At 43.4% G+C, this 23,000-nt stretch overlaps 1 protein-coding gene across 2 annotated transcripts in view; it reads right to left on the reverse strand.

Moving 5' to 3' along the window:
- Window positions 1–23,000, reverse strand: part of uggt1 (UDP-glucose glycoprotein glucosyltransferase 1) — a 148,131-nt gene that overhangs the window by 26,090 nt on the left and 99,041 nt on the right. For both annotated transcript variants that reach the window (XM_041213097.1, XM_041213089.1), the window contains 7 exons: window positions 22,896–22,981; window positions 21,659–21,743; window positions 20,259–20,344; window positions 16,465–16,569; window positions 13,824–13,908; window positions 8,110–8,292; window positions 5,956–6,116 (listed from right to left, as the gene is read on the reverse strand). In XM_041213097.1, the coding sequence (XP_041069031.1) occupies window positions 5,956–6,116; window positions 8,110–8,292; window positions 13,824–13,908; window positions 16,465–16,569; window positions 20,259–20,344; window positions 21,659–21,743; window positions 22,896–22,981 (791 nt within the window). The remainder of the gene's footprint in view (window positions 1–5,955; window positions 6,117–8,109; window positions 8,293–13,823; window positions 13,909–16,464; window positions 16,570–20,258; window positions 20,345–21,658; window positions 21,744–22,895; window positions 22,982–23,000) is intronic.

Here is a 23,000-nt window from a genome sequence, read left to right on the forward strand (position 1 = left end):
TCAACATGAACTATCAGTGCATTCTTTTTCATAAGTATAGATTTAGAGTTATGATCCATTTGCAGTACTTTGCTCCCGATACTGATGTGTTTTTTTGTTGAAAGTGATAACATATACTTCCATTTTATGCCAATATGGTAAGTTCCAGTAATTCTTCAAAAACAGTTGATACCCTTGCTTTTTTGCAAAATTATCACAGAGAGAAGTAAAACAAAAATGTAATGAAGAATTGGTTGCAAATCAGGATAAAATGGCAGTGTGACTGATGGAGACTGTGATTTACATAGATTAAGCAGTGCAGTCCATTGCCACATGGTGGCAGTGCAGTCCTTTGCAAAAGGTATTTAAAAATTAAGTCACATTTAATGTTGAGGATTCAATTTCCACCTGAGGACTTTGAAAGTAATCGAAGCCAACACTTCAATGTAATTATGAGGGACCGATGCATGGTTAGTGCTGCTGTCTTTTCAATAAGGTATATTCGAGACACAATCTTCCAGTTCAGGTGAAGGCAAAGGTCATCTAACATAACCAAATCAACTGACTTGCCATTTAGCTCATTTGATCTTTATGAAACTTTGGGTATAAAAATGAGCTGTCACATCTGCCTACAGAATAAAACTGACTACACTTCAAATGTAATTTACTGGTTCATAAGTGCTTTAGTATGTCCTTGGAACACGAATAGCATTATATAATTGTCCATGACATATTAATGGGGGAGGGCACTGGTAATAACAGGGTATATTTTGAAAACATTTGTCTATTGAGTTCAGCTTAGCAGCAAAATGATTCCCAACAGTAAGTGATTCCAAAAAGCTCCATTTTTTTAAATCCCTAAATGAGAAAGAACAAATCAGATCAAATGATTCTGTAGCAATCATCAATCTCAGGGGCTGCTGTGTTTTTCTTCCTCAGGTAGAATGAAGAACTTCTCATCTCCCTTCTGCAGTACACCTTTTGGCTTCAAACTGTGTCAAATAGAAATATGCACCTTGTAATAAAGAGGACAGGTGGAGTCCACTTAGTCAACAACAGACAACACAGTAGCAGGGCATTTAATAGCATCTACCACAGGTTAGACCGATCAATGCATGTTTACAAATTTATGTATGGCAAATTGCAGTAAGTGTCAGCTAATAATGTCGCAATGAAGGGAATCATGCACCTGGGGCCTGGGTGAACTGGACAAGTAACTGTTTATCATTAAAATGGTGCTTAGGCAATAATGGGCAATACAACTTTCTGTGATGAGTTTAGTTTCCATCTATCGTGCAGCAACTTGTATTTATATAGTGCCTTTAACATAGTAAAAGAGGCACTTCACAGGAGTGTTATCAAACAAAATTTGACATCAAGCGACATAAGGAACTATAAGGTTGGTCAGAGGTAGGGTTTAAGGAGTATATTTAAAGGAGGAAAGATAGGCACACAGGTTGAGCATAGGAACTCCAGAGCTTAGGTCCTCAGCAGCTGAAGGGCTGTCTGTCAACAATTAAAATCAGGAATGCCCAAGAGGCCAGAATTGGATAAGCGCAAATACCTCAGAGGGTTATAGGGCAAGAGAATATTACAGAGATAGGGAGGGATGCAACCATGGAGGGATTTAAAAACAAAGATGAGAATGTTAAAACTGAGATATGTGATTAACTGGAAGCCAACGCAAATCAATGAGCACAGGAGCGATGGGTGAACAGGGCTCAGTGCAAGTAAGGACACGGTCAGCAGAGTTTTGGATGTCCCCCAGTTTATGGACAGTAGAACGTGGGAGGCCAGACAAGAGTGCATTGGTACAACCAAGTCCACGGATAACAAAAGCACAGATGAGCGCTTTAAAACAGATAAACTGAGGCAGGGGTGGAGTTGGGTAATATTACAGAGGTGGAAATAGGCAGTTATAATGATAGTGCGAATGTGTAGTCAGAAATTTATTTAAAGGTCAAATATGAGACCAAGGTTACAAACAGTCAGATTTAGCCTCAGACGATTGCCGGCAGAAGCTCAGGACCGGAGCTTTTGACAAAAGCCAAAGGCAAAAGTCTTTCCGATATTTAATCAGCAAAAATTTCTGCTTATCTAATAGTTTGACAACTTAAGATACAATGAAGGGATCAAGGGAGCTGGTGATGTCGTAGAGCTGGGTGTCGTCGGCATAAATGTAGAAGGTGACACTATGTTATTGGATGGTATTACCAAAGGGCAGAATATAGGTGAGAAATAGGAGATGGTCAAGAATTGACCCTTGGGGGACACTAGCTGAATTTTGCAAAAGCTAAGCAATTCTCTGGATAAAGAACGGAACCCGGCGAATGCAGTTCCACCCACCTGGATGATGGTAGAGCAATTTTGGGACAGCAATGGCTGCAGACAGGTTGAGAAGAAATGGAGGATCTTTGTCAGTCACATAGGATGTTATTTGTGTCTTTGATAAGAGCTATTTTGGTACTGTGGCAGCAGCAGGATCCTGATTAGAGGGATTCAAACATAAAGTTCAGAGAAAAACGGGCACAGATTTGGGAGGACCTTAGAGTGGAAAGGGAAATTTGAGATGGGACATCATTTGCAAGGATGAACATGGTTTTTGAGAAGCGGGATGTCAGCAGATTTGAAGGAGAGGGGGACAGAACCTGAGGAAAGGGAACTGTTAACAGCATCAACTAATATGGGAGCCAGAAATTGAAGTTGTGGTCAGCAGTTTAGGAATAGGATCAAGGGAGCAGGAGGTGGGTCTCATAAGTAAGTTAAGTTCAGAGAACATGTGAGGGGAGATAGGAGAGAAACTAGAAAAAGATACAAGTTTAGGGCTGGGGCGGGGCGAACCTCAGATTGACCCAGTGAGCTAGGAAAGGGAATAAAGCAGCAGGTGCAGCTGATCGGATAATTTCAGTCTTAGTAACAAGGAAACGCAAGAGCTCCTTGCACTTTTCGTTGAAGGAGACAGGGACTAAGGTGGCTTGCAGTACAGAAAAGAAGCAAGGAATGATCTCTGCATTCCAGGACGATCCTGCTGTTCCTGGTGATCTTGGAATAGTGACCAGTTTTGGTGAACAAAAACAAGACCGGGCAGTGCTTTATGAGATCCAGTCAGATCTGGCAGTGAACAGCTAAACCCGTTGTCTGCCATATCCATTCAAGTCTGCACCCCTTAGGTTTAAGAGAGTGGAGATGGGGGCCACATCAGAGGGATCAACCAGGGTGAGAGGGTAATGATTTGAATGAGGGTTAGGGCATCAATGGTGGAGGTGAGCAGATCAATAGCTACAGAAATGTTGTGGTTAATGGAAGACCAAAGACTAGGCAACTGGGATTTTGAAAATAGAGTTGTAAGTGAATTAGGAAAGAGGTTTATCCAGGGGCAAACACAGCAGGAAGTGGGGTTAGGAGGAGGAAGGTATACATTGGTGGAGAATGATGCAAAGAATTGACCAGAGATAGCCTTATGTACTACTGATATGATGGAAGTATTGAGGACATGTGAAATGGTAAGGGTACTGGGGCATTTATGGGGAGGAAAAGATTTAGGGAGGACAGGAAGGCAGTGAACTCAGAGTGGAGGCAGCATGACAAATTGAGATGGAGGTTAAAATCACCAAGGATTGGAAGTCACTCAGTGTAGAAGCTAAGGAAGGTAAGCAGTAAAGATATTTTGGTCAGGAAATTTTTTATGGTGCCTAGGTGGACAGTAGAGAATGGGGATTTTAAAAGAGAGGTGAGGGGTGGAACAAAGTGAGATGCTCAAAGGAGAGAGTGCCAGTGAAGTAGGTGTAAGTTCATGATAAGAGCCACACTGCCACAACAGTCTCGGTGGGGCAAGTGTGGAAGGTATAACCAGGAGGGAGGCTTCATTTAGGAGGAAGGTATCATCAGTCAAGGCTATTATATCAATGCAATCATTGACAATGATGGATGGCAATGGCCTAAGTCACAAGTGAACAAACTTCAGGCTACGTGAAGAGGGGAAACAATAGCTGATATGCTGACAGAGTCCACAGGGTCATCAATAGGAAGGAGGGGTTGGATGGAGATGAAATTGGCAAGATTAGATCCCAGTCCATGGGCTGGATGGGAAGGTTAGCAAGACCTTGAGTTCGAGTCCAAGAAAGAGTTGAAATATAAGCTGGTTTAAGGTGTGTGTGTGGGCATCACTGGCTAGGCCAACATTTATTGCCCATCCCTAATTGCCCCTTGAGAAGGTGGTGGTGAGCTGCCTTCTTCAGCCACTGCAGTCCCTGTGGTGTAGGTACACCCACAGCGCTGTTAGGAAGGGAGTTCCAGGATTTTGACCCAGCGACAGTGAAGGAACAGCGATATATTCCCAAGTCAGGATGGTGAGTGACTTGGAGGGGAACTTCCAGGTGGTGGTGGCTCAGTTCATTTCAATAAGATAGACAGCAACTTGGCATTTTCATGCAACTACCAGGGAAATAATGTTCTAAGCTGCATGGGTGCACAGCATGCAGCAATCAGGATTGTGTCATGCAGAAAAGGAACGGGCTGCTCACAAGCACTGTTCCTTTTAAGATTAAGTACAAGTGCAAGTCAATCTAAAAGGGCTGTGCAGTGCAAAAAATTGGCTGCACACAACAAACAGAAGTTAGGGGAGTGGCACAATTTGGGCAACAGTTTACATATTGTTAGGTTTAACTACGCAGCTTCCCTTTGCCTGAAGTTACTGCATTTGGGCATAAATAACAGAGTGTCATTAGCCTCACTGATACATGAATAAATAGAAAAATCAGGGCTAAGATGTCAGAGTAAATTAACTGTAACTTAACTGTGCAAAAATGTTAACATACACCAAAGTATAAAAAAAATTTAAAAATCAGGCGGAAGTACTTTTAAGTTATGGGCATACTTCAAAGTGATGGCGTCTATGATATGCTTTATGTTAGAGGCCCAGTATACCTTCAGGGGCTCAGATGCAAGACTCATCTCCAGAAAAGCTATCTGTTGAAGGAGCTCAATTGCACACATCACCTATCTCATAGAAAACTAATTCCCAGTATATCAAACCACTACAGAGTGTTTTAAATTGTTTCAAGGACATCAATCTACACTTTGTGGTCTTGAGGGATGATTGAACTGGAGAAAGCCGCAAATACAACTTGCATTGGTGTAGTGGAAATTGTTGGGACACTAAAATTAGATTTTCCCATGTAACAACAGACACATTTCTCAAAACTAATACATTCGATGGAGTCTTTTGAAATGCTATGACATGATAAAGTAGTGTATAAAGGCAGGGATTTTTCTTTTGCCTCAGCTGCAGTCAGAAGCAGCACTCACTGCCATGCAGGAATTGTTAAGAAGTCTGTCAAGTGCTAAATGGGTTTAACAATTTTGTGAAGGCTCTGAAAAATTGCATCCATTGAAACCTGCAGAAAGATCTGTAGCACAAACAGGTTTTGAATCAGAATAGCGTTAAACTGCTTTTAGAGCAATGTTAACAGTAACTCTGAGCATCAATGGCATGCTCCAATATTTTGGCACTAAAATCTGCCATCCCAAAAGTGTGGGTGCCGCTAGCTGCTGTCAAAGTCTGTACCTCGTGTAGCTGTCATGCAAGTACACAACTCTGGTTGTACTGCATGCATCAAATCCCACCAGGGCAAGTTCTTCGCTGTTCACACATGAATGAAGCATGGGTCTACTTTCAAAACCAGTCTCAAAAATAAATCTCAGAATGAGAACAGTGACAAATCAGAAAGTAAACGCATGGAGATAAAGGAAGTAAAAACAAAAAATGCTGGAAATACTCAGCAGGTTAGGCACCATGTCTTTTATATCTAGAGTCTTTTATATCTTAGGGCGTGCCAAAGCACTTTACAACCAATAAATTAAAAATGGAACAGAATGGCACATGGGTACCAAAACACTTTAGTTTATAATATAAAAAGTATCTACAAGGTAGACATAGAAATCTAATCGCTTAATTATAAATTGTTAGAATTATACCTTATGTGGTATTTCCTTCCCTGTAGGTGATTAGCCCAGTAACCTGACCTCCAGAAGCGATATCCATCCATTTCCTTGCGACTTTCGCAGAAAGGTGTATATCCATAGGGAGCTCCTTCAAGGTCCAAGTCACGCAGCTCCTTTAAGTCAGCACGCACTATCTGTGAGAAAAGGAAAATGAAAACTATCAGGTAAATGCATTGCACTTTTCCCAACTCTTGGCAGGAGTTGCCAATATATTTTATAACTGTGTGATTCAGTGAGGATTGAAATTTGTGGCTTTAGCTGCAGCAACTTCATGACTCTAGAAACAAAACTAAATTAGGCTGTTAAATATAACAGAGAAAGGTTAATAAATTGAAGAAATGCATACTCAAATAAAACTTGTCAGCATGACTTCAATTTTCCATTTTAAGATTCTAAGAATCACATGTCTGTTTTTATTAAACAAAATTTATTGGCCTCGCCCACACGCCGCCTCCTAGCTAAACAGATCGTTTCAGCTACTGTATCACTGCCCCATCTACCTCTCCAAATTAAAACTTATGTGCAAACTTTCATTACCTGCAAATGCAAGCAAACTACAAGCACCTTTTAGTGCTGAGCCTATTATAGTAATGGTTTGCAGTGATATGGATTCAAATCCAAAGCAATTCAGATGAAAAATGTGACTCATTATTAAAATAATTCAATTATGGAAGTTCTTTAATTGAACTTTACATTCATGCATTTCAAAGAAATATAGACAATAGGGGTGGAAATCACATTGACCACTTGCCTCACCCACAGGTTTGGTCTAAATTTTCATCTGTTAAAGACAGTTTACAACAGTCATCTGATGGCACCATTGGTTATGTCAAGGCATTGAACTGCTGCACTGTACAGATTATAGTGTCCTGCATTTTAGTACCCAGTCTGTAGTGAGTTAGTTAATGTTAGGTGGGGCACCTAACTAGTCTCAGCACCTCTGGGTAAAGGAGGAGTATATCAGCCACATCCTTGTCTCTGAGTGCAATCCAGTAATCTGTGCTGGAAGCTGGTTGGGCTTGGCTGTTCTGTACTCTATGGTTAAATACATTCAGTATCTAGATTCATGCATCAAGAATGGAAATTTGAGGATAGTATCAGAGCTTCCATGGGCAGAATCTTCGGCTAGGTGAGCAGGGGCGGGCCTCGCTCATTGACACATAAAATGACGCGCGGTGACATCTGGCATGTGTCCCGGCATCATTCTGATCCTCAGTTCGGTGGGCGTGCAGCGGAGTCAGCTGCACGCCTGCCGAACTGACAAAGGCCTATTAAAGCCATTTAAAAACTAATTAAAGTAATTAATTGAGCTGCCCGTCCAACCTTAAGGTTGGCGGGCAGGTGAAGAGCCCAGGTGGCCTTCGCATTTATCATGAAACCTCATCATGGGCGGGATGAGGTTTCATGAAGGGTTTATAAATTAAATACATTTTTTCATTGAAGTTCATTGACACTGTCACATGAGGGGACGTCTTGATTTTTTTTTTCTTTATTAAAACTTTTGGAACTTAAACTAATCTCCCTGAGGCAGATTTCTGCGCCCTTTCACGTGCATGCGCAATAGTGCAGGCCCCGACTCAGGCAACCCCCAACCCTCCACGCCTGCACAGGGAATGCTCAGGGCTTCCAGGTGTGCATCACGCTGGGTGGGTCTTAACTGGACCGCCCACATAAAGTGGCGGTGCCCAGCCGAACGCACCTGTTCCCGTCCAACCCCACGACGGTGAGAAAATTCTCCCCCATGGTTCCAGTGGAATTAGGGGGAAAGATGAGAAAATTGGTGGATTAGGAAGGAGGAAAATAATCTTGCGAAAGGAAGCAATTTAATGACCCTAATTTTGTTGCAGTGGGCCACCTAATGGCATATACAATCCATCATCACAATGGATTTTTTGGGGCCTGAAGAGAATTATTCATACTGATACATTATCGCTGCTGGACAATGCATGTATAGGGGTCGTTGCCAGGATCTCAAATGTTTTTAAACTGTAAAGTTTCCACCTGCCAGGAGTGAATAGGCCATCAGTAATCTCTATTCTGGCTCACAAACTTCAGACACTATAGACGTCCATCAGCATGTTACATGTACAACTTGTAATATGAAACGGCACATCTTAAAAAATTTACCTGATCAGCGTCCACAAACAGGATCTTGTCAACAGCCAGTGGGAAAAGTACATCCAGGAAGAGGATCTTGTAGCCCCAGATTATTCTTTGTTTTTCAGTCTGTTGATGAAGCCACCTTGGCCACTTGTACTGCACCAATTCATACTGAAAACCGTATTTCTTTGCCATGTGTGGGATAAATTCCTACCAGAACACAGAAATGGATATCAACAGCTCTCAGAAAACGATAAAATTGTACCAATCATTAATTCAACACAAATACATCAGTACTTACACAAGATACTTTGTGAGGAAGATACACAAGATACTTATGAGAGGTGAAACAATCTTTGTAAATCCTTCATGCAGGGGTGTGTTCTAACAATTTGTTTAAAATGCAGCCTGTGCTTTGGATTTAAAATCTGACCAGACCTAGTATTTCTTGTACCAAATTGCCTTGGGAGGAGGGAAACTACAGTGCTAAATTGTTAAGAAATATTGCAGAATCAAATGCAATAATAGCATTTTTTTGAACAACAAGTGTTGAAAAACTCAGCAGGCCTGGCAGCCTCTGTGGAGAAAGAAACAGAATTAACGCTTAGAGTTCAAAATGACTTGTTTGGAACTGAAGGTACTAGGAACCATGGACCATTCTTCGGAACAGTCCCGAAGAAGGGTCATATTGGTCTCTAAGCGTTAATTCTGTGCACGGAATTTTCCATACCTATACCCATGTCGGGTGTGATTGGTGGCGTGGGCAGACAATATGGCACAATTGGTTTCATGACGGTGTGAAACCAATTCGCAATCGTTTGTTCAGCCCACCAAAGGCGGGCTGCATTTCCTGCCATCAGACTTTGGAAAACTCATTGTCATACATAAACATGTTACCAGGCCAGCACGCTGGAATCGCACCCCCGCCCCCCCACTCTGCTGGGTTGTCTATCCACGTCGGCGGGAAAGCACACCGACATATTTCACAATAGCACATAAGTGACATGCATTTGGCGGCCTGCACTTTGAGGTGAACTCAGAGGTGAGTACACAGTAATGTTATGCAGGGCTTGCCAGGATCACCTGTTAGGCTTTAAGCTTCAGGGGCGCGAGGGATTCGGAATTAAGTGCAGCCCTGCCTTTGAGGCGACTTATGGAGCGGGTGGGGGCAAAAGCATGTGTTAAATATGGCACACAAGCATTTGGGGTGGTGGCTAAGGTAGGTGAGGGAAGTGGCCACGCATTAGGGAAACCTGTATAAAGTGACCATTCCTCTGCAACTCAAACAGTTTAGGCACAGCCACATTGATATGATTGGGGTCGGGCCTCTAGCTTATCTGCCCACTCAAGCAATACAGAGACATCAAAGTGCCACCAAGTGCTCCAAAGCTTTTCACAACCACCATCCCCGACGCAGACTACAAAGTCACGAGCATTTTAGAGGAGCGCAGAACAGCTGGACGACTGCACACGTCGTACAATCTCCTTGCTAAAGCTGGCCATGGAGCAGTCACTGCTGGAGGCGCTCACAGCCCCTTGCAATGTTCACCATCCTGTCTTCCCCATGGCTCAAGCTAACAATGCAGCCTTGCAGTGTGGGTTAGGAGAATGCCTGCATCTGAGCTGAGAGCACAGCATGCAGTCCAATGGGCAAAGCTGCTGCCAATCGGTCGGTTGGACTAGGGTAGAAGTGATGGCGTTTCGGGCAGCCATGTAGCATACTAATCTCTGGCTATCCAAGTAGTGGCCAGCGTTTTCCAGGAATTATTAAGGGGTCTGCACACTTAAACAAGGCAGGTTCTTAGTACACCCATGCTAACCATGCGTCTCTCTCTTTCATCCTATAGGAGAAGTACATCAGGATCACGGAGCCTGCTGAACTAGCTGTATGCCTCATGGCCTACAGAGTGCGAAGATGACGGAGGAAAGAGCAACTGAGACTCCTGGTTGCGCAGAGGCAAGAGCAGCAACCTCAGGAAGAAGGGATGGCTGGGGCTCCTGCACACGCTGCTCAAGAGCCACAGCAAGCCTTCACAGGCCGCCGCCTAGTGACACACTGGGTCTATAGACGTCACCTTTCATTCCTACAGATGACCGAGAAACTGTTGCCGGAGACAGCACATGTCAAGGGAACTGGTTGGTCACATCTGCCAGCTACTGAGGGATTTGGCATCATGTGGACATGAAGAGCATCCAATGCCAGTGGTTGTGAAAGTGACTGCGGTGCTCAATTTCTATGTCTGTGGCTCCTTTCAGGGCTCCACAGGTGATCTCACAAGCCTTCACCCACAAATGCATCCATGAAGTCACGGGTGCTATCTTTACAAGGGCACACAACTTTGTGCATTTCGCCTGGGACCAGGATGGCCAGGATGCAAGAGCAACTGGATTCGCCCAGATCTCGGATTTCTCACAGGTGCAGAGTGCCATCGACTACACTCATATGGCGCTCAGATCTCCATTGCAACACACGGACTACATCAACCACAAGGGGTTCCATTCGCTAAATGTGTAGCTGGTGTGCAACCACCAGAAATGCATCCTGCAGGTGTGCAAACGATTTCCAGGGACTGTGCACGATGCCTACACCCTCAGTCGGTCACAGATCTCTGGAGTATTCCAGGGTCCACAGAAACTGCAGGGATGGCTCCTTGGGGATAAGGGCTACCTGCAGAGGCCATGGCTGATGACACCCATGCGGCGGCCTCAGACCGCAGCAGAGCGACGGTATAATGAGGCTCATGCTGCAGCTCGCAATTTGGTGGAGCAGGCTATTGGATGCTGAAGTTGCAGTTCAAGTGCCTGGACCAGTCTGGTGGAGCCCTGCAATATAGTCCACAGAGGGTGTCACACAGAGTCTTCATCTGCTGCGCCCTTTACAACCTGATGCTGCAACGGAAAATGAGCTGGCTGAGGAGGAGGTGCAGAAGTTCTCCTCTGATGAGGAGGATGCTGACGGGTATGAGGGTGAGGTCGTCCTCATAGGTGATGATGATGGAGAGGAGGCCTTCACACTGACAAGACGAGGCAGGCACGTTCAGCTCTCATAGCAGTTAGATTTGTGGAGGATGATGACGACATCATAGATCCATCATAGTTACCCCATAGATCCTCACATTGCACATGTGAACATTTGACTCCAGTCTGGCTTACGGCAGTGCGAATACCCTCTGTGATAATGCTCCTGTAATGAAGACGCAGTGGAGGCCCTAGTAGTTGTCTGGTTGCAGGAGGATGATGACAACATGCAGTGAGGACACTCCATAGATCTTCACATAGCCTCTGAGGATGTCTGACTCTTGTCTGGCTGAGGGCAGATCGCTTGTGATCAGGGTCATAGAGTTGCAGCCATGAAATTTTAGAAGCATCTGATCGTCTGTCTGCCTTCAGCACCTGAGTCCTTCAGGAGCACAGCAGTGGTCACAGATGTTGAACAGATGGGGGCCAGCCGCACCTTAAAAGTGCTGAGAGCACACCGAGAGAACAAGAGAACTCTGTGGCGCCTGCCCACTACATTGTGGCAGCAATGACAAGCACCACCAAGGTGCAGGCATCAGTAGTGTTTCCAGGGAGTGTGAGGCCGGACCATCACTTTCATCCAAAGGCTGCAGTGAGTACAGGGATGGGGTCCTGGAGTGAGACACCTGCCTTATCTTTTACAGAAAGGTTTCACATCTGAGTGACAAGAACAATGCTCATTAGGACAAGAGGCCATAGGCAGGCAGGCATTCTTGGAAGTTTATTGACAACAGTGAACAGTATGTACAAGTGATCAACACCCTTACCGAGGCTGTGCAACTAATTCTCCTCAACTTTCCTAACCCGGCCGCTACAACTTAGTGCTCCCCGGACATCCACAGCAGAGGTGGAGGCAGCCTGCTGACTGTTACATCCTTGCCTGTGATGGCCTTGGTGGGCTTTATCTGGAGGGCTACGACTTGGAGGGCCCCGGCCTGCTTTCAGGGTCCTGCTGTGTGGCAGTGGCACCCTCCTCGGCCTGTGGAGCTGGAGCTGTAGAGCTCACAGGAAAAGGGTAGTCAGATTGGCCAGACACTCTTGGAGTCACCTGGATGGATGGGTCCAAACAGATGGGCCCCAAGTCACAGCCCTCCAGAGGATACCCGCCAAGGTCATCACAGACAAGGCATCGCAGTCAGCAGGCTGCCTCCACTTCCGCTGTGGATGCCTGGGGAGCATCAAGACGTAGCGGTAGGATTAGGAAAGTTAAGGAGAATTAGTTGCACAGCCTGGGCACGGGTGTTGATCCTCCTCTCTATGGGTGCCTGAGAGCCCCAGGCTGACTCCTTGAGGAGCAGGGGTAGCTGGGATGAGATCGAGCTGCCCGGCACCCCTCTCACGTACACAATGTTGAAGGCCAACTATAGCATCAGAGATGGAGTTGGACCCACGCAGCAGTGCAGGAGCAAAGTCCTGCACCAAGGTCTCATGACAGGATGAGGACATGAGCTTGAGAAGTTATGGGCCTGATGGAAATGTGAGGGTGAGAGAGAGTTAGTGGTGTTGTCCCTTGAGATGTGAGATCCCTGTGGACGTGTGATGGGTTTGTGAGTGTATGAGTTGAGAGTGATGAGAAGAGTGAGTTAGTCTGGTGGAACGGATGAGACCATTCATCCTATTGCGGCACTGGGTGGCTGTCCCCTTTTGAAGGGCATTGGTGCTGACCACCACTGCCACCACCTCCCAAACTGGGTTAGTGCTGTTGCTGCCCATCCTGCAGCCAGAGCTGGAGTAGAAAACATCCCGGCGGGCCTTCATTACATCCAAAAGGTGCTTGAGGGACACATTGCTGAAACTGGGGGCTGCAGGCTTCTTCAGTTTCAGGGCCATGCCTTCTGTGCAGCAGTGGTGGTCTAGAAGCACTGAAATGTGTGCTTGCAGCTGCACTTTAAATATGGCGCCTGGGGTGATGCATTGGCTGGGTGGTGGCAGGCGGGGGCGAGTGAGAGCCCGCTCACCATGGAAATGGCACGTTTCCCGGGAGTGCATAAATAATTTGGCAGGTTTGGGACGATTTAGTGTGAAAACCCATTGTTTTACCTGCCCGCTACCACACTTAGTGCAAATCCGGGGAGGTTCCGCCTGTGTCTCTCTCCACAGATGCTACCAGACCTGCTGAGTTTTTCCAGCATGTTGTTTGTATTTCAAATTTCCAGCATCCGCAGTATTTTGCTTCAGTTGTTTTTGAACATCTATTGGCCAAATAATTTTTATGCTCAAGCTGAAAGGTATTAGGGCTGACAAAGGTAATCTTCCCATTTCAAGCATGAATTGTCATCATAAAGCACTTGTGGGCTGAATAAAATCTCTAATTTAGTGTCAACACATCAGCTTTACCAAGAACATTAGTGCGACTAGTAACCATAGTCTGCCAGGAGAGAAGGTGAAGGGATATTCTAACATTAGATGTCTAACAACAGCATTGGAGCTAGACAGAGTGCAAAACATACCTAGGTACTCTCAAAATCAACTAAATACCTGGTACTGACAACTTGTACCCACAAATCTTATAAGGTAGTAGGAACAGAAATTAGTTATGTTTGTTAAATTTAGTACAGATTCCTAAAGATCAGGGAGTGGTAATCACAGCTCCATTATTTAAAAAGTGTGGGATGGGAGGAAGGGATAAAACTTGATCACTCAGTTCCTACACACATACTCAAATGGATCATATTTTCTTCCTTGCCAACCATGCTAGAATTTGATTAATTTCTTCTACAAACCTTGAATGTGGGTGAGAGGTAGTTCTTAAGGAACCAGAATTTTACAGGTGTTTCGGTATGTTTCAGCACTGACAGCATCATTATTCTGCAGGGCAGAGGGAAGACAGAGTTTATCATACATGTCTAAGGAGGAACTGTCTACCAAAAATGCAAGTGTCAAATACAGAACTCATTACTACCAAATGGTTCTAAATGAAGCCGAAGTACAAACCATAAATCACACAATAAATATGGATATGTGAGAGACATCAAATATGTCAAACTTCAACAACTTCAATTTGATACTGATGAAATTTATTGACAAATTGCCAGCTGCTATTCCCTCATTTCCCTGGCATTTTGACATAGTTAAATTTATAACATTTCAATCAATATGTCCTTATGCTGAGGCATCTGTGTGTACCAGTATGTCTTACTGGATTACATTGACAAATTAGGGAATTATTCACCCTTTTCCTCAGAATCTTCAAATTCCATTAACTATACAGCTGAGTTAAAAAAACCCAAACAAGCAGATAGTGCTGTGATCCCTAATTAAATTCCAAAATACACTTATCCATCAGCAGAAACTTGTTAGTGCCAGAGCCCAGGTATGTATGTGGCTCTTAATAACCCCTTCATAAAGACAGATCTTGCTTTGTATGTTTACAACCTATTTTGATCCCCTTATCTAAGAAAATGAAATGTAAGCCTTGAACAAAATTTCAACCTAAGGTGCACTGTTACTTGGGCTGGAATCAAAACCACAGAAAAGAAAGCTGGGGCATTTTTATTCAACCCACCATGGTAAGTCAGCAGAGCAGAGCAGTTTGTTGCAACACACTGGAACTACAAATTAATTATTTTAAATATGGAGAAAATGCTATTCACCCTCAAATATTCCTTTTATGCACAGCTGAAGTGCCAGTCAATAAGGCAGGAGGGTATCCTTTGCCTATATTCTGAAAGCATTAAGCTATTCTGTGGTCTAATTCCACAAGCACTAACAGCCTCCAGCTGTTCTTTACCGAAGAGTCTATTCTTCAGGTATGAGGCTGGCACATAAATGCAGACTGCAAATGTCAGAAGGCCGCTTGGCAATAGGAGTAGATTGGAAGTTAAGACTAAACCCAATCCTGACCTCACATTCACGGTTTCTAGCAAAGGCTGCTGCAAAGTGATCAGCATCAGGGGCTGAATAATACAGGGAGTGGGGCAGACATCACGCACCCTACCATCCCAGAAACCACGTCAGTGTGAAGCCGACAAACTCCTCGCTGCGCAGCCCCGCAGCAAGGACTAAGTGGGTCATCTGCCCCTCACTGGGGCAGAAATCCCGCCCTCTGGAGCTGCCAGCCAATCCAATTGGCAAGCAGCTCCATCAGTCCCAGCTGCCAGAACTGCAGGTGAGGAGTGGAGCCCAAGGCCTAGAATCCCCGGAACAGGTAAGTCCAGGTCTTGTGCTGTGAGGGTTTGGGTGCATTAGGGACAGGGGCAGTTGGGCCGAAAGGGTGGATTTAAGAGAGGGAGCAAGTTGGAAGGAGGTTTGGGGGGGGGGGGGGGAGCCTCACAATCGACTAAGGGCAGCCCCCGAAGACCGATCCCACCCTCCTTCCTTCCTGCCCTTTAACCATTTTAGTTTAAAAATCAGGCTTCCTGCTCCCTCCGTGTTGCACATACCGAACGTATTATGGCATAGGCAGCATATTATTCAGGTCAATAGGCTTGATAGCAAGCCTAACTGACCCTTAAATCATCATTTAAATATGGCTGATGAGCTGCTGATTTCGGTGCCTGCCCACCCCTTGTAATATGGGGGTGAGCTCGGGAGTGGGTGGGAAGGTGGTGGGATGGGCACCCATGCCATTTCACATGCTCCCCCCATGGCAAACATGCCCACCAGGGCCATGTAATATTCCGCCCCAGGGATCTTAACAGAAGCAAATTATGACAACTTCACTGTAACACTGAGTGTCAACCTTAATTTTTGTGCTCAAACCCTGGGCTAGGGGTTGAACCCCAAACCCCGTGATTCAGGGACAAGAAAGCTACCAACTGAGCCACTATAACTCTTTCGAGTACAAACCCGTTTCCATCTGTTTCAGATGAAGTTACATTGGTTTCATAGTTTGCCATTGTGAGATTTGAACTCTTGATCTTGGGGTTACAAACCCAGTAACATAACCACTTGGCTATTTAGGCCAAGCTTACTGAGCCACTATACCCAGACTGTAATCAGCTAATGTAACAATGATCAGGTGCCAATCCTGATCCCAATGGGCCAGAACAATACCACCCATCGTTCGTGGCCAGTGAACCTTCAGGGCAGCCTTAATGCTTTCCTTTGTATGCATACTATTGATTCTTCAGTAAATTGAGATACCTAATACAGCTAAGCCCAAAGATCACGTGGCTCCTGAAACTTAACTCGCAGGGCCACACCAATCCAAACTTTCAAAGTTGTACTTTAGACACTGCCAGCTTTTCTTTCCGCAATCCTGTCTCTACACAAATTAACTTTGTAAAGCCATTTTCCTCATACACTTGAAAAACATTCTAGTGATATTGATCCAAATCCTGTTCTGAAATCTGAGGATACATAAAATTCCTGGAAGCCAAAAATGAAACTACTAAGAGGTGATCAGAGAGATATTCAACTGACCTCAAGAACCTCTCATAAAGATGACCTGATGCAACTGAAAAAATATTAATGACATCTTCCTTATCCAATTTCAGTTCTTCAGGTTTTGGTCCTCCAGTGAAGCCTCTGTAAAAAAAAAAACAATTACCAACTATGTTCAATTTCTTTAAAAAAACAGCCAAGACGGGGAGTGGTGCTGAAAATGGCATAGTAGATTAGAGATACTGGTTTTTCACCTCTGGACTTTGGGCTTAAATCCATGGGATTAAAAAGAATCTGTTCTGCTTGCTGTTGCTTAGAAATGTTAGGACCTGTAGTGCAAAACTGTCTCAAATGCAGCACTCCAAGTGCATTGTTTGTTAAACGGGGAAAATGTCACACTGCTTTTTAAAGGGGACTTTGGGGTCTTGGGGAAAGAGTAACAGGAATTTCACTTAGCACTCAGCTGTGCCTTAACAGACCTGGGAATGCTTGATGCCAATACTGGGTCATGGAATGGGAACATTGTCAGAGCAGCAGTTGTAGAAAAATGTTAGAGGTGTCAACATCTCACTAATTACATTGTTAAGATTTAATGGCAATCACATTGTTAAGGTTTAATCACAGAATCTTTACAGTGCAGGAGGTTGTTATTTGGCCCATCAAGTCTGCACTGGCTCTCTGAAAGAGCATTCCACCTAGTCCCACTCCCCTGCCTTATCCCCATAACCTTACACATTCCTTCTTTTCAGATGGCAATCCAATTTCCTTTTGAATACCTCAATCGAACCTGCCTCTACCACCCTCTCAGGAAGTTTGTTCCAGGTTCCAATCACCCTCTAGGTGAAAACATTTTTCCTCAATGGAAATTTTTCCTTAATGGCAATTATGTTGATAAACAGGTGATGGGTATTTGTACACCTACAAATGGGGATGCCTGTGACACTGGTGTGTTAGTGTTGACTGTGAACTAAGTCAATAAACTCTCTCCAGCAAAGAATGCTGCTGTGTCTTAGTTTTAATGTACCAACTAGCATGGATCCAGTTAACAAGAGGTACAAATAGTATAACTCCTTTGAGATTGGAAGCAAACAGAGGGGCAGATTTACACTGCATTCAATGGCATACCTCTACTTATAGCAAGTTTGATGCTGACAGCAATACCTGAAAGAGACATTTATTCCATTTCCCCAGATTATTGCCCCTTAATAAACAACAAAAATCACCAAAATAAAAATTTATACAGGAAAAGCCATTCAACCTTACAATCCCTTCATCATCCAAATAATTTTTCTTAGACAGATTAATCTCTTTCCCATCCGAAACCTGCATTCTCTACATCATGCTGAACCGGGAATGTATCAAAGCTACACAGAATTCAGTTTGCCACAATAGCCAGTCATCTATTTCATGAGTTAACAGCATTAAGAAATTGTTCTTTAAGTAACATTTATCTCTACCTCATACATTCTTCCACTTCTTTTTAATCTCTACAATACATCAAGACCAACACCAGCAGTGCACATAGCCTAAACTGGTAATTGAAAGCAGGTTGCAATAAAAATCAACAAAGTTTTTTAAAAATAATTTCAATTTCCCAACAGCAAGTGCCATGGCAAACTGTTATGATCCCAGTTGGCACTCCCTCTGGACAAGCCTGATCCCAGGATGGAATGCAGCTCAATAGATCCTAACTTTTACCTCTGTTTGTTTAGATACGTGGAGAGGGGCTAATGAATAGTCACCTAATGAACTTTTAACAAAAGCATAAAACATTTATTAAACAAGAGAAGATGAACTATATTACAATGTACCTTCACCCATAGCAATACCTTTACAGATATATACAGAGGTGTAAGGATAACACAAGTTACAAAGCTTTCTTATATTCTAATGTTCACAGTAAGCGCACAGTCCATTATTGGCAACCTGTAGTCAGGCACACCACACTCGGAAACCAAGTGACAGATGCCCCTGAACCAGCTGCTATGGATCTCTCCTCAACATCACCCCCACTGATGCTTGTCATACCATGAGCCAACCAGTCTCACCACACCTCATTTTTCATGCGAGGGTTTCCAATCTCCACTTTCCAAGAACTCGCATTGAAATCTTCTCCTAACCGAGAGTTTCTCTCTGACGCCTTCCACAAGGGTTCACCTCCAAGCTTTTGAACTCTCCTTCCCATGTTCCTCGCCCCTGGGTCACCACATGCATTGAAGCTTGTCTTCCACACACACTCTCTCACTGACTCAGCTGTCAACTCTTTCGCATGCCCATTGCAAAGAGTTACAGATCTTCAGCCACCTCTCTGGACCTTCAGCCATCTCTCTGGACCTTCTGGCCTCTTGCAAGCTGTTCTTGCTTTAAATCTTCTTCCTGCAGCTTTTGTCTCTTGAAATCTGAAGCTTGGAGCCTTTCTCTCTACCCCTGACTCTTAATTTCACCAGGGACAGAATTTTACAACGATCAGGCAGGCACGCACCTGACCTGATTGGACACAAGATCACACGAGATGACGTTGGGCGAGTGTCCCGATGTCATCCCGCACTCAGGCAATATTTCGGTCGGTAGGCACACGCAAAAGTCGGAATCGTGCCCACCAACAATTATAGACCAGTTAAGGTTATTAAAGGTGCAACTGTCTCTGATTTTTCCTGGTCCATACAACCTTACAGTTGGCTGACAGGCGAATCGGCCTGGCGGACTTTGCATTTTTCATGAAACTTCATCCAAGGGCAGGATGAGCTTTCCATAAATAAATGAAAGAAAAAGAAAAATCTACGGACAGCATTTTTATCATGTATATGATCAGGTGGCTGATTGTGATGCTTGGACATTTTTTTCCTGATTTTAAAAACTTTATTTAATGTTTTTCAGGTCTTCAGCTTCCTGAGACAGCTCTCTGCCTTCAGGGAGCTTTCTGTCAGCGCCCTGCTGAAGTCAACGCCCGCCCTCTTCACGCCCCCACCCCGGCAGCACTGAGCTTCTCAGCACACACTTTATGCTGGCTGGCTGTTAATGGCCAGTCAGCATGAAATCGCGGTCGGGAGCCGATCGTGGTCGGCTGTCCATTCCTCAGACGATCCCGGACCCGCCAATCGCACCTGCCCGCCAACCTAAAAAAATATGCCCCAGGTTCCTGTCCTTCCTTTGGCTAGAAGGTCTGCTTGGGACTTTCTCATGTTCCACTGCCCTAGCTATCTGTCCTCTTTGCTCCAGTCTCTCCTGGCAGCTACTTTCAAAACCAACTGAACTCAAACAGCTTCCCAAATCAAAACTATTGTTTCTAGTTTCTTCCACATTTGTCTGTGGGAGAGACCTGCCTCTCAGGACCCCTGTTGCTAGGCAACAGCCCAGTTTCTCTACTCTTGCTTGCTTAACGTGGTGCAACAGTTGTAAAACTCTCATAAGAAAGGCAGGCATCTTTTAAAGTGAGACTAAAACTCAATTTTACCTTTCTTAACAGACAAATACAGAAATGCGAATTAAACTTAAACTTTAAAGCTAAAACTCATTCCTAACCCCCACAAATACAAATATAACTTACTTAAACTATTTCTATTTCCTAACAAAAACTTACTTAGAAGCTAAACTTTAAATACAGTATTTACTCATTACCACCTGTGCTTTATGCATGTGTTCCTATGTATACGTGTAAAGAAACGGAAGTAGTGCATGTGTAAATGAGGGGACAAGGGATGGCGGAAGTGTGGACAGAATTGCTGCACTTTGCGCTTTTCCAGTTAGCAACTTTTGTGTACACAATTTTCAATTCTTTACACCGCGCTTATCATGTTAATAATATCGCTATAGATTCAAAAGGGTTAATTTACCTCTTAATGGATTCCCAGAAGCCTTCGTTTTCAGCATTTCCATCACTGAGGAGTTCTTCATTCATTTTGTCAGGTTTCTTTTGAACCTGCAGAACAGGAGAAAAAACACTTGATATTCTCTAGTCCTCATTTTAATACATTTTGGACAAAGCATAGTTTCTATGTATTGAAGAACTAATTACCTTAATAGAGCAAAGGACGTAACTTAGTGCAAAATAGTCCTGCATTACAACAGTGACTTCAACAGGAAAGCGCTTCGAGATGTCTGATGGTCATAAAAAGTACTACATAAGTCAAGGCTCTTTCTTTCTTTGTAATGGTAGGCTATGGAACTCAGCACTGCAATAAATACCAAGTAATCATGAGCTCTGATTTAAGAAATACCTAAAATGATGATTGTTGTGGCTTAATTGGTAATTATGGATTTTTTAGTTTTGAAACTAACTCTAATATTTCTACAAATGTTCAAAGGGCACCCAAGAACAAAGCGCATTGGGTTACATTTCATACCACAATGATCATTTAAGCCCATGATTCATCATGTAGCATCTTACCAAGTTCATCTAGAACTTCCCTTTCTGGAACAAGGGAGAGCCAAAGATAAAACAGCTAATGAATAAGATGCACTTTGTTAATGCATCTCTTGGCATTAATCAGAACTTGGTCAGCTGTCTAACCAGTCATCCTCAGTGTGGCCTTCAAGTTAAAATAATTTTATGTGTTATATGTAAATGGGGAGAGGGAGCCTAGAAAACCAACATACTTCGACTGATATGCAGTGAGCTTTCCTTTGTCCTCAATTCATAATTCATACCTAGATGTTCATTTTCTTCCTCAGAGTAAGCTTGCTCAGATGACACGTGATCTTCAGTCAAGTCTCTAATGTCAGAGTCTACAGGTCTATGTAATTATAGATTCAAATTCTGGGAACTGCAAGTTCGCACCCTTGGAGAAATGCCAACTCCAGTCTCTAAATCAATGTCATATTTAAACCATCATTGATACAGGATTCTTCCAATGAGCAATGCACTCATCAATTTCATTGGACTTAATGTAGGATAGAGGATCCCCTGGTGGCATATCAACAACACTGCTCATCAATGGGATCGGTCTGTTCAGAGATCAATTATCAGCCATTTCTTTTCCATCTTCCAAGATTTTGTGTTTCTTTTCCTATGTTTTAGTGTGCATTGTTAATCCACCCTTTCCAGGTTTGAATAGGCCTCTATATATATATTTTTTTAATTTTGTTACCCTTGCATATTCTGATTCGACTCTTGTTCCCTTACTGTACAGCACATGGCACAAACATGTAGAAATATTGTTAACAGGGTTACTTAAAAGAGTAAACCAAGACAACAAGATACAAATTTCACATTTAAATACTGCAGCATACATACTTTCACTTTAATAATTTTGCTCTTGAAGCTATTAAGAACCACAGTCACTTCATCAGTGCCAGCTGGGGAGTCTGTTCCATCGTGGCTGAATGATAGAGATGAAAATTGTAAATTTTAAAAGGAAGAAAGATAACAAGACATTTTAAAATTGTGAACATTACAATTTTTAACCAGAGTACAAAAGATCATTATATAATACGTGGTCCTCAGTAATGCAATAACACAGGATTCTAAACATCTCACATGCCTATCATCATCTGGCCTCCCCATTTAAGTGCAGCTTCCTAATGGGTAAACTAAATAACAATAACAGGTCGAATGGTAACTGGTAGCTGAGCAAACTCATTCAATAATTAGCTAAGCAAGCAAATTTATTCAGTGAGCAGTCGAGCCACACAAGACAAGTTCTATTTCCTAGTCAGTGCAAACTGTTCCCTGATGGCTGGTGGCAGTTACACTGGTGTCAGCACTAGCCTGATGGGTGGGGACAGGGGAGTAAAAACATTGTTAGTTCTTTCTCCCAATAGTGACCTGACACCCGTTTCTCAAAGTTTACTGGGGAATGGCATAGTTTTGCTCCTTTCTATTGCTCCCATGAATAAAAAGCCTGCTCGCATGATTGAGACTTGCACATGAATAATGACTATTGTAATAAAGGGGCATTGTCACCCATGGAACCACAGCTCAGCAAGGAGAGAAGTCAGTCAAGGGAGATGTGATGGGGAAAGGGTAAAATTGACAAAATGATAAAAGACACAAAGACAATATCAACTGCACTGATAAGAAAGGTACTTGTATATCTTCCAAACCTCTCAAAATACTGCATACATAATTCCTTTGAGATGCAATGATCAATTTGTAGATTTGGATATAACTCTTTAATGCTTTAAAATCTGAGTCTGTATTTATCATAAAAAACATTCTAAAATATGAGACTAAGCACAATGGCATTGATTTGCAAATGATCTGACTGTACTGTTCAGCATAGTCATTTTAAAACAGGTCCTTAAAACAGCATCATCAAAATTAGTTCACTGCATGCAAAAACGTGTGCATCTATTTTGCCTGTAAGATGAAGCAAGTGCCAGAGAGGGTTGATGCTGAATGCGTTCTTCAGTTAGGCTGTTAAAGTTAACATTATAAGCACAAAGAAATCAGAAGCTCCTGTCTAATTGAATAGTTGATGTTAAGCAGTCTTGCAGAGTAGCTTGCAGTCAATACTACTCTGGTTATATACCTGTAAATCTTATAAATATCTTCGGATCTTCCCTTCCTTAGTCTAAGCACCCAAGCACCAGGATTGGCTTTTAACTGGAAATAGCCCTGTTAAGAAAACCAACAT

Source organism: Carcharodon carcharias, chromosome 2, assembly GCF_017639515.1.
Source record: "Carcharodon carcharias isolate sCarCar2 chromosome 2, sCarCar2.pri, whole genome shotgun sequence".
NCBI classification, from domain to species: Eukaryota; Metazoa; Chordata; class Chondrichthyes; order Lamniformes; family Lamnidae; genus Carcharodon; species Carcharodon carcharias.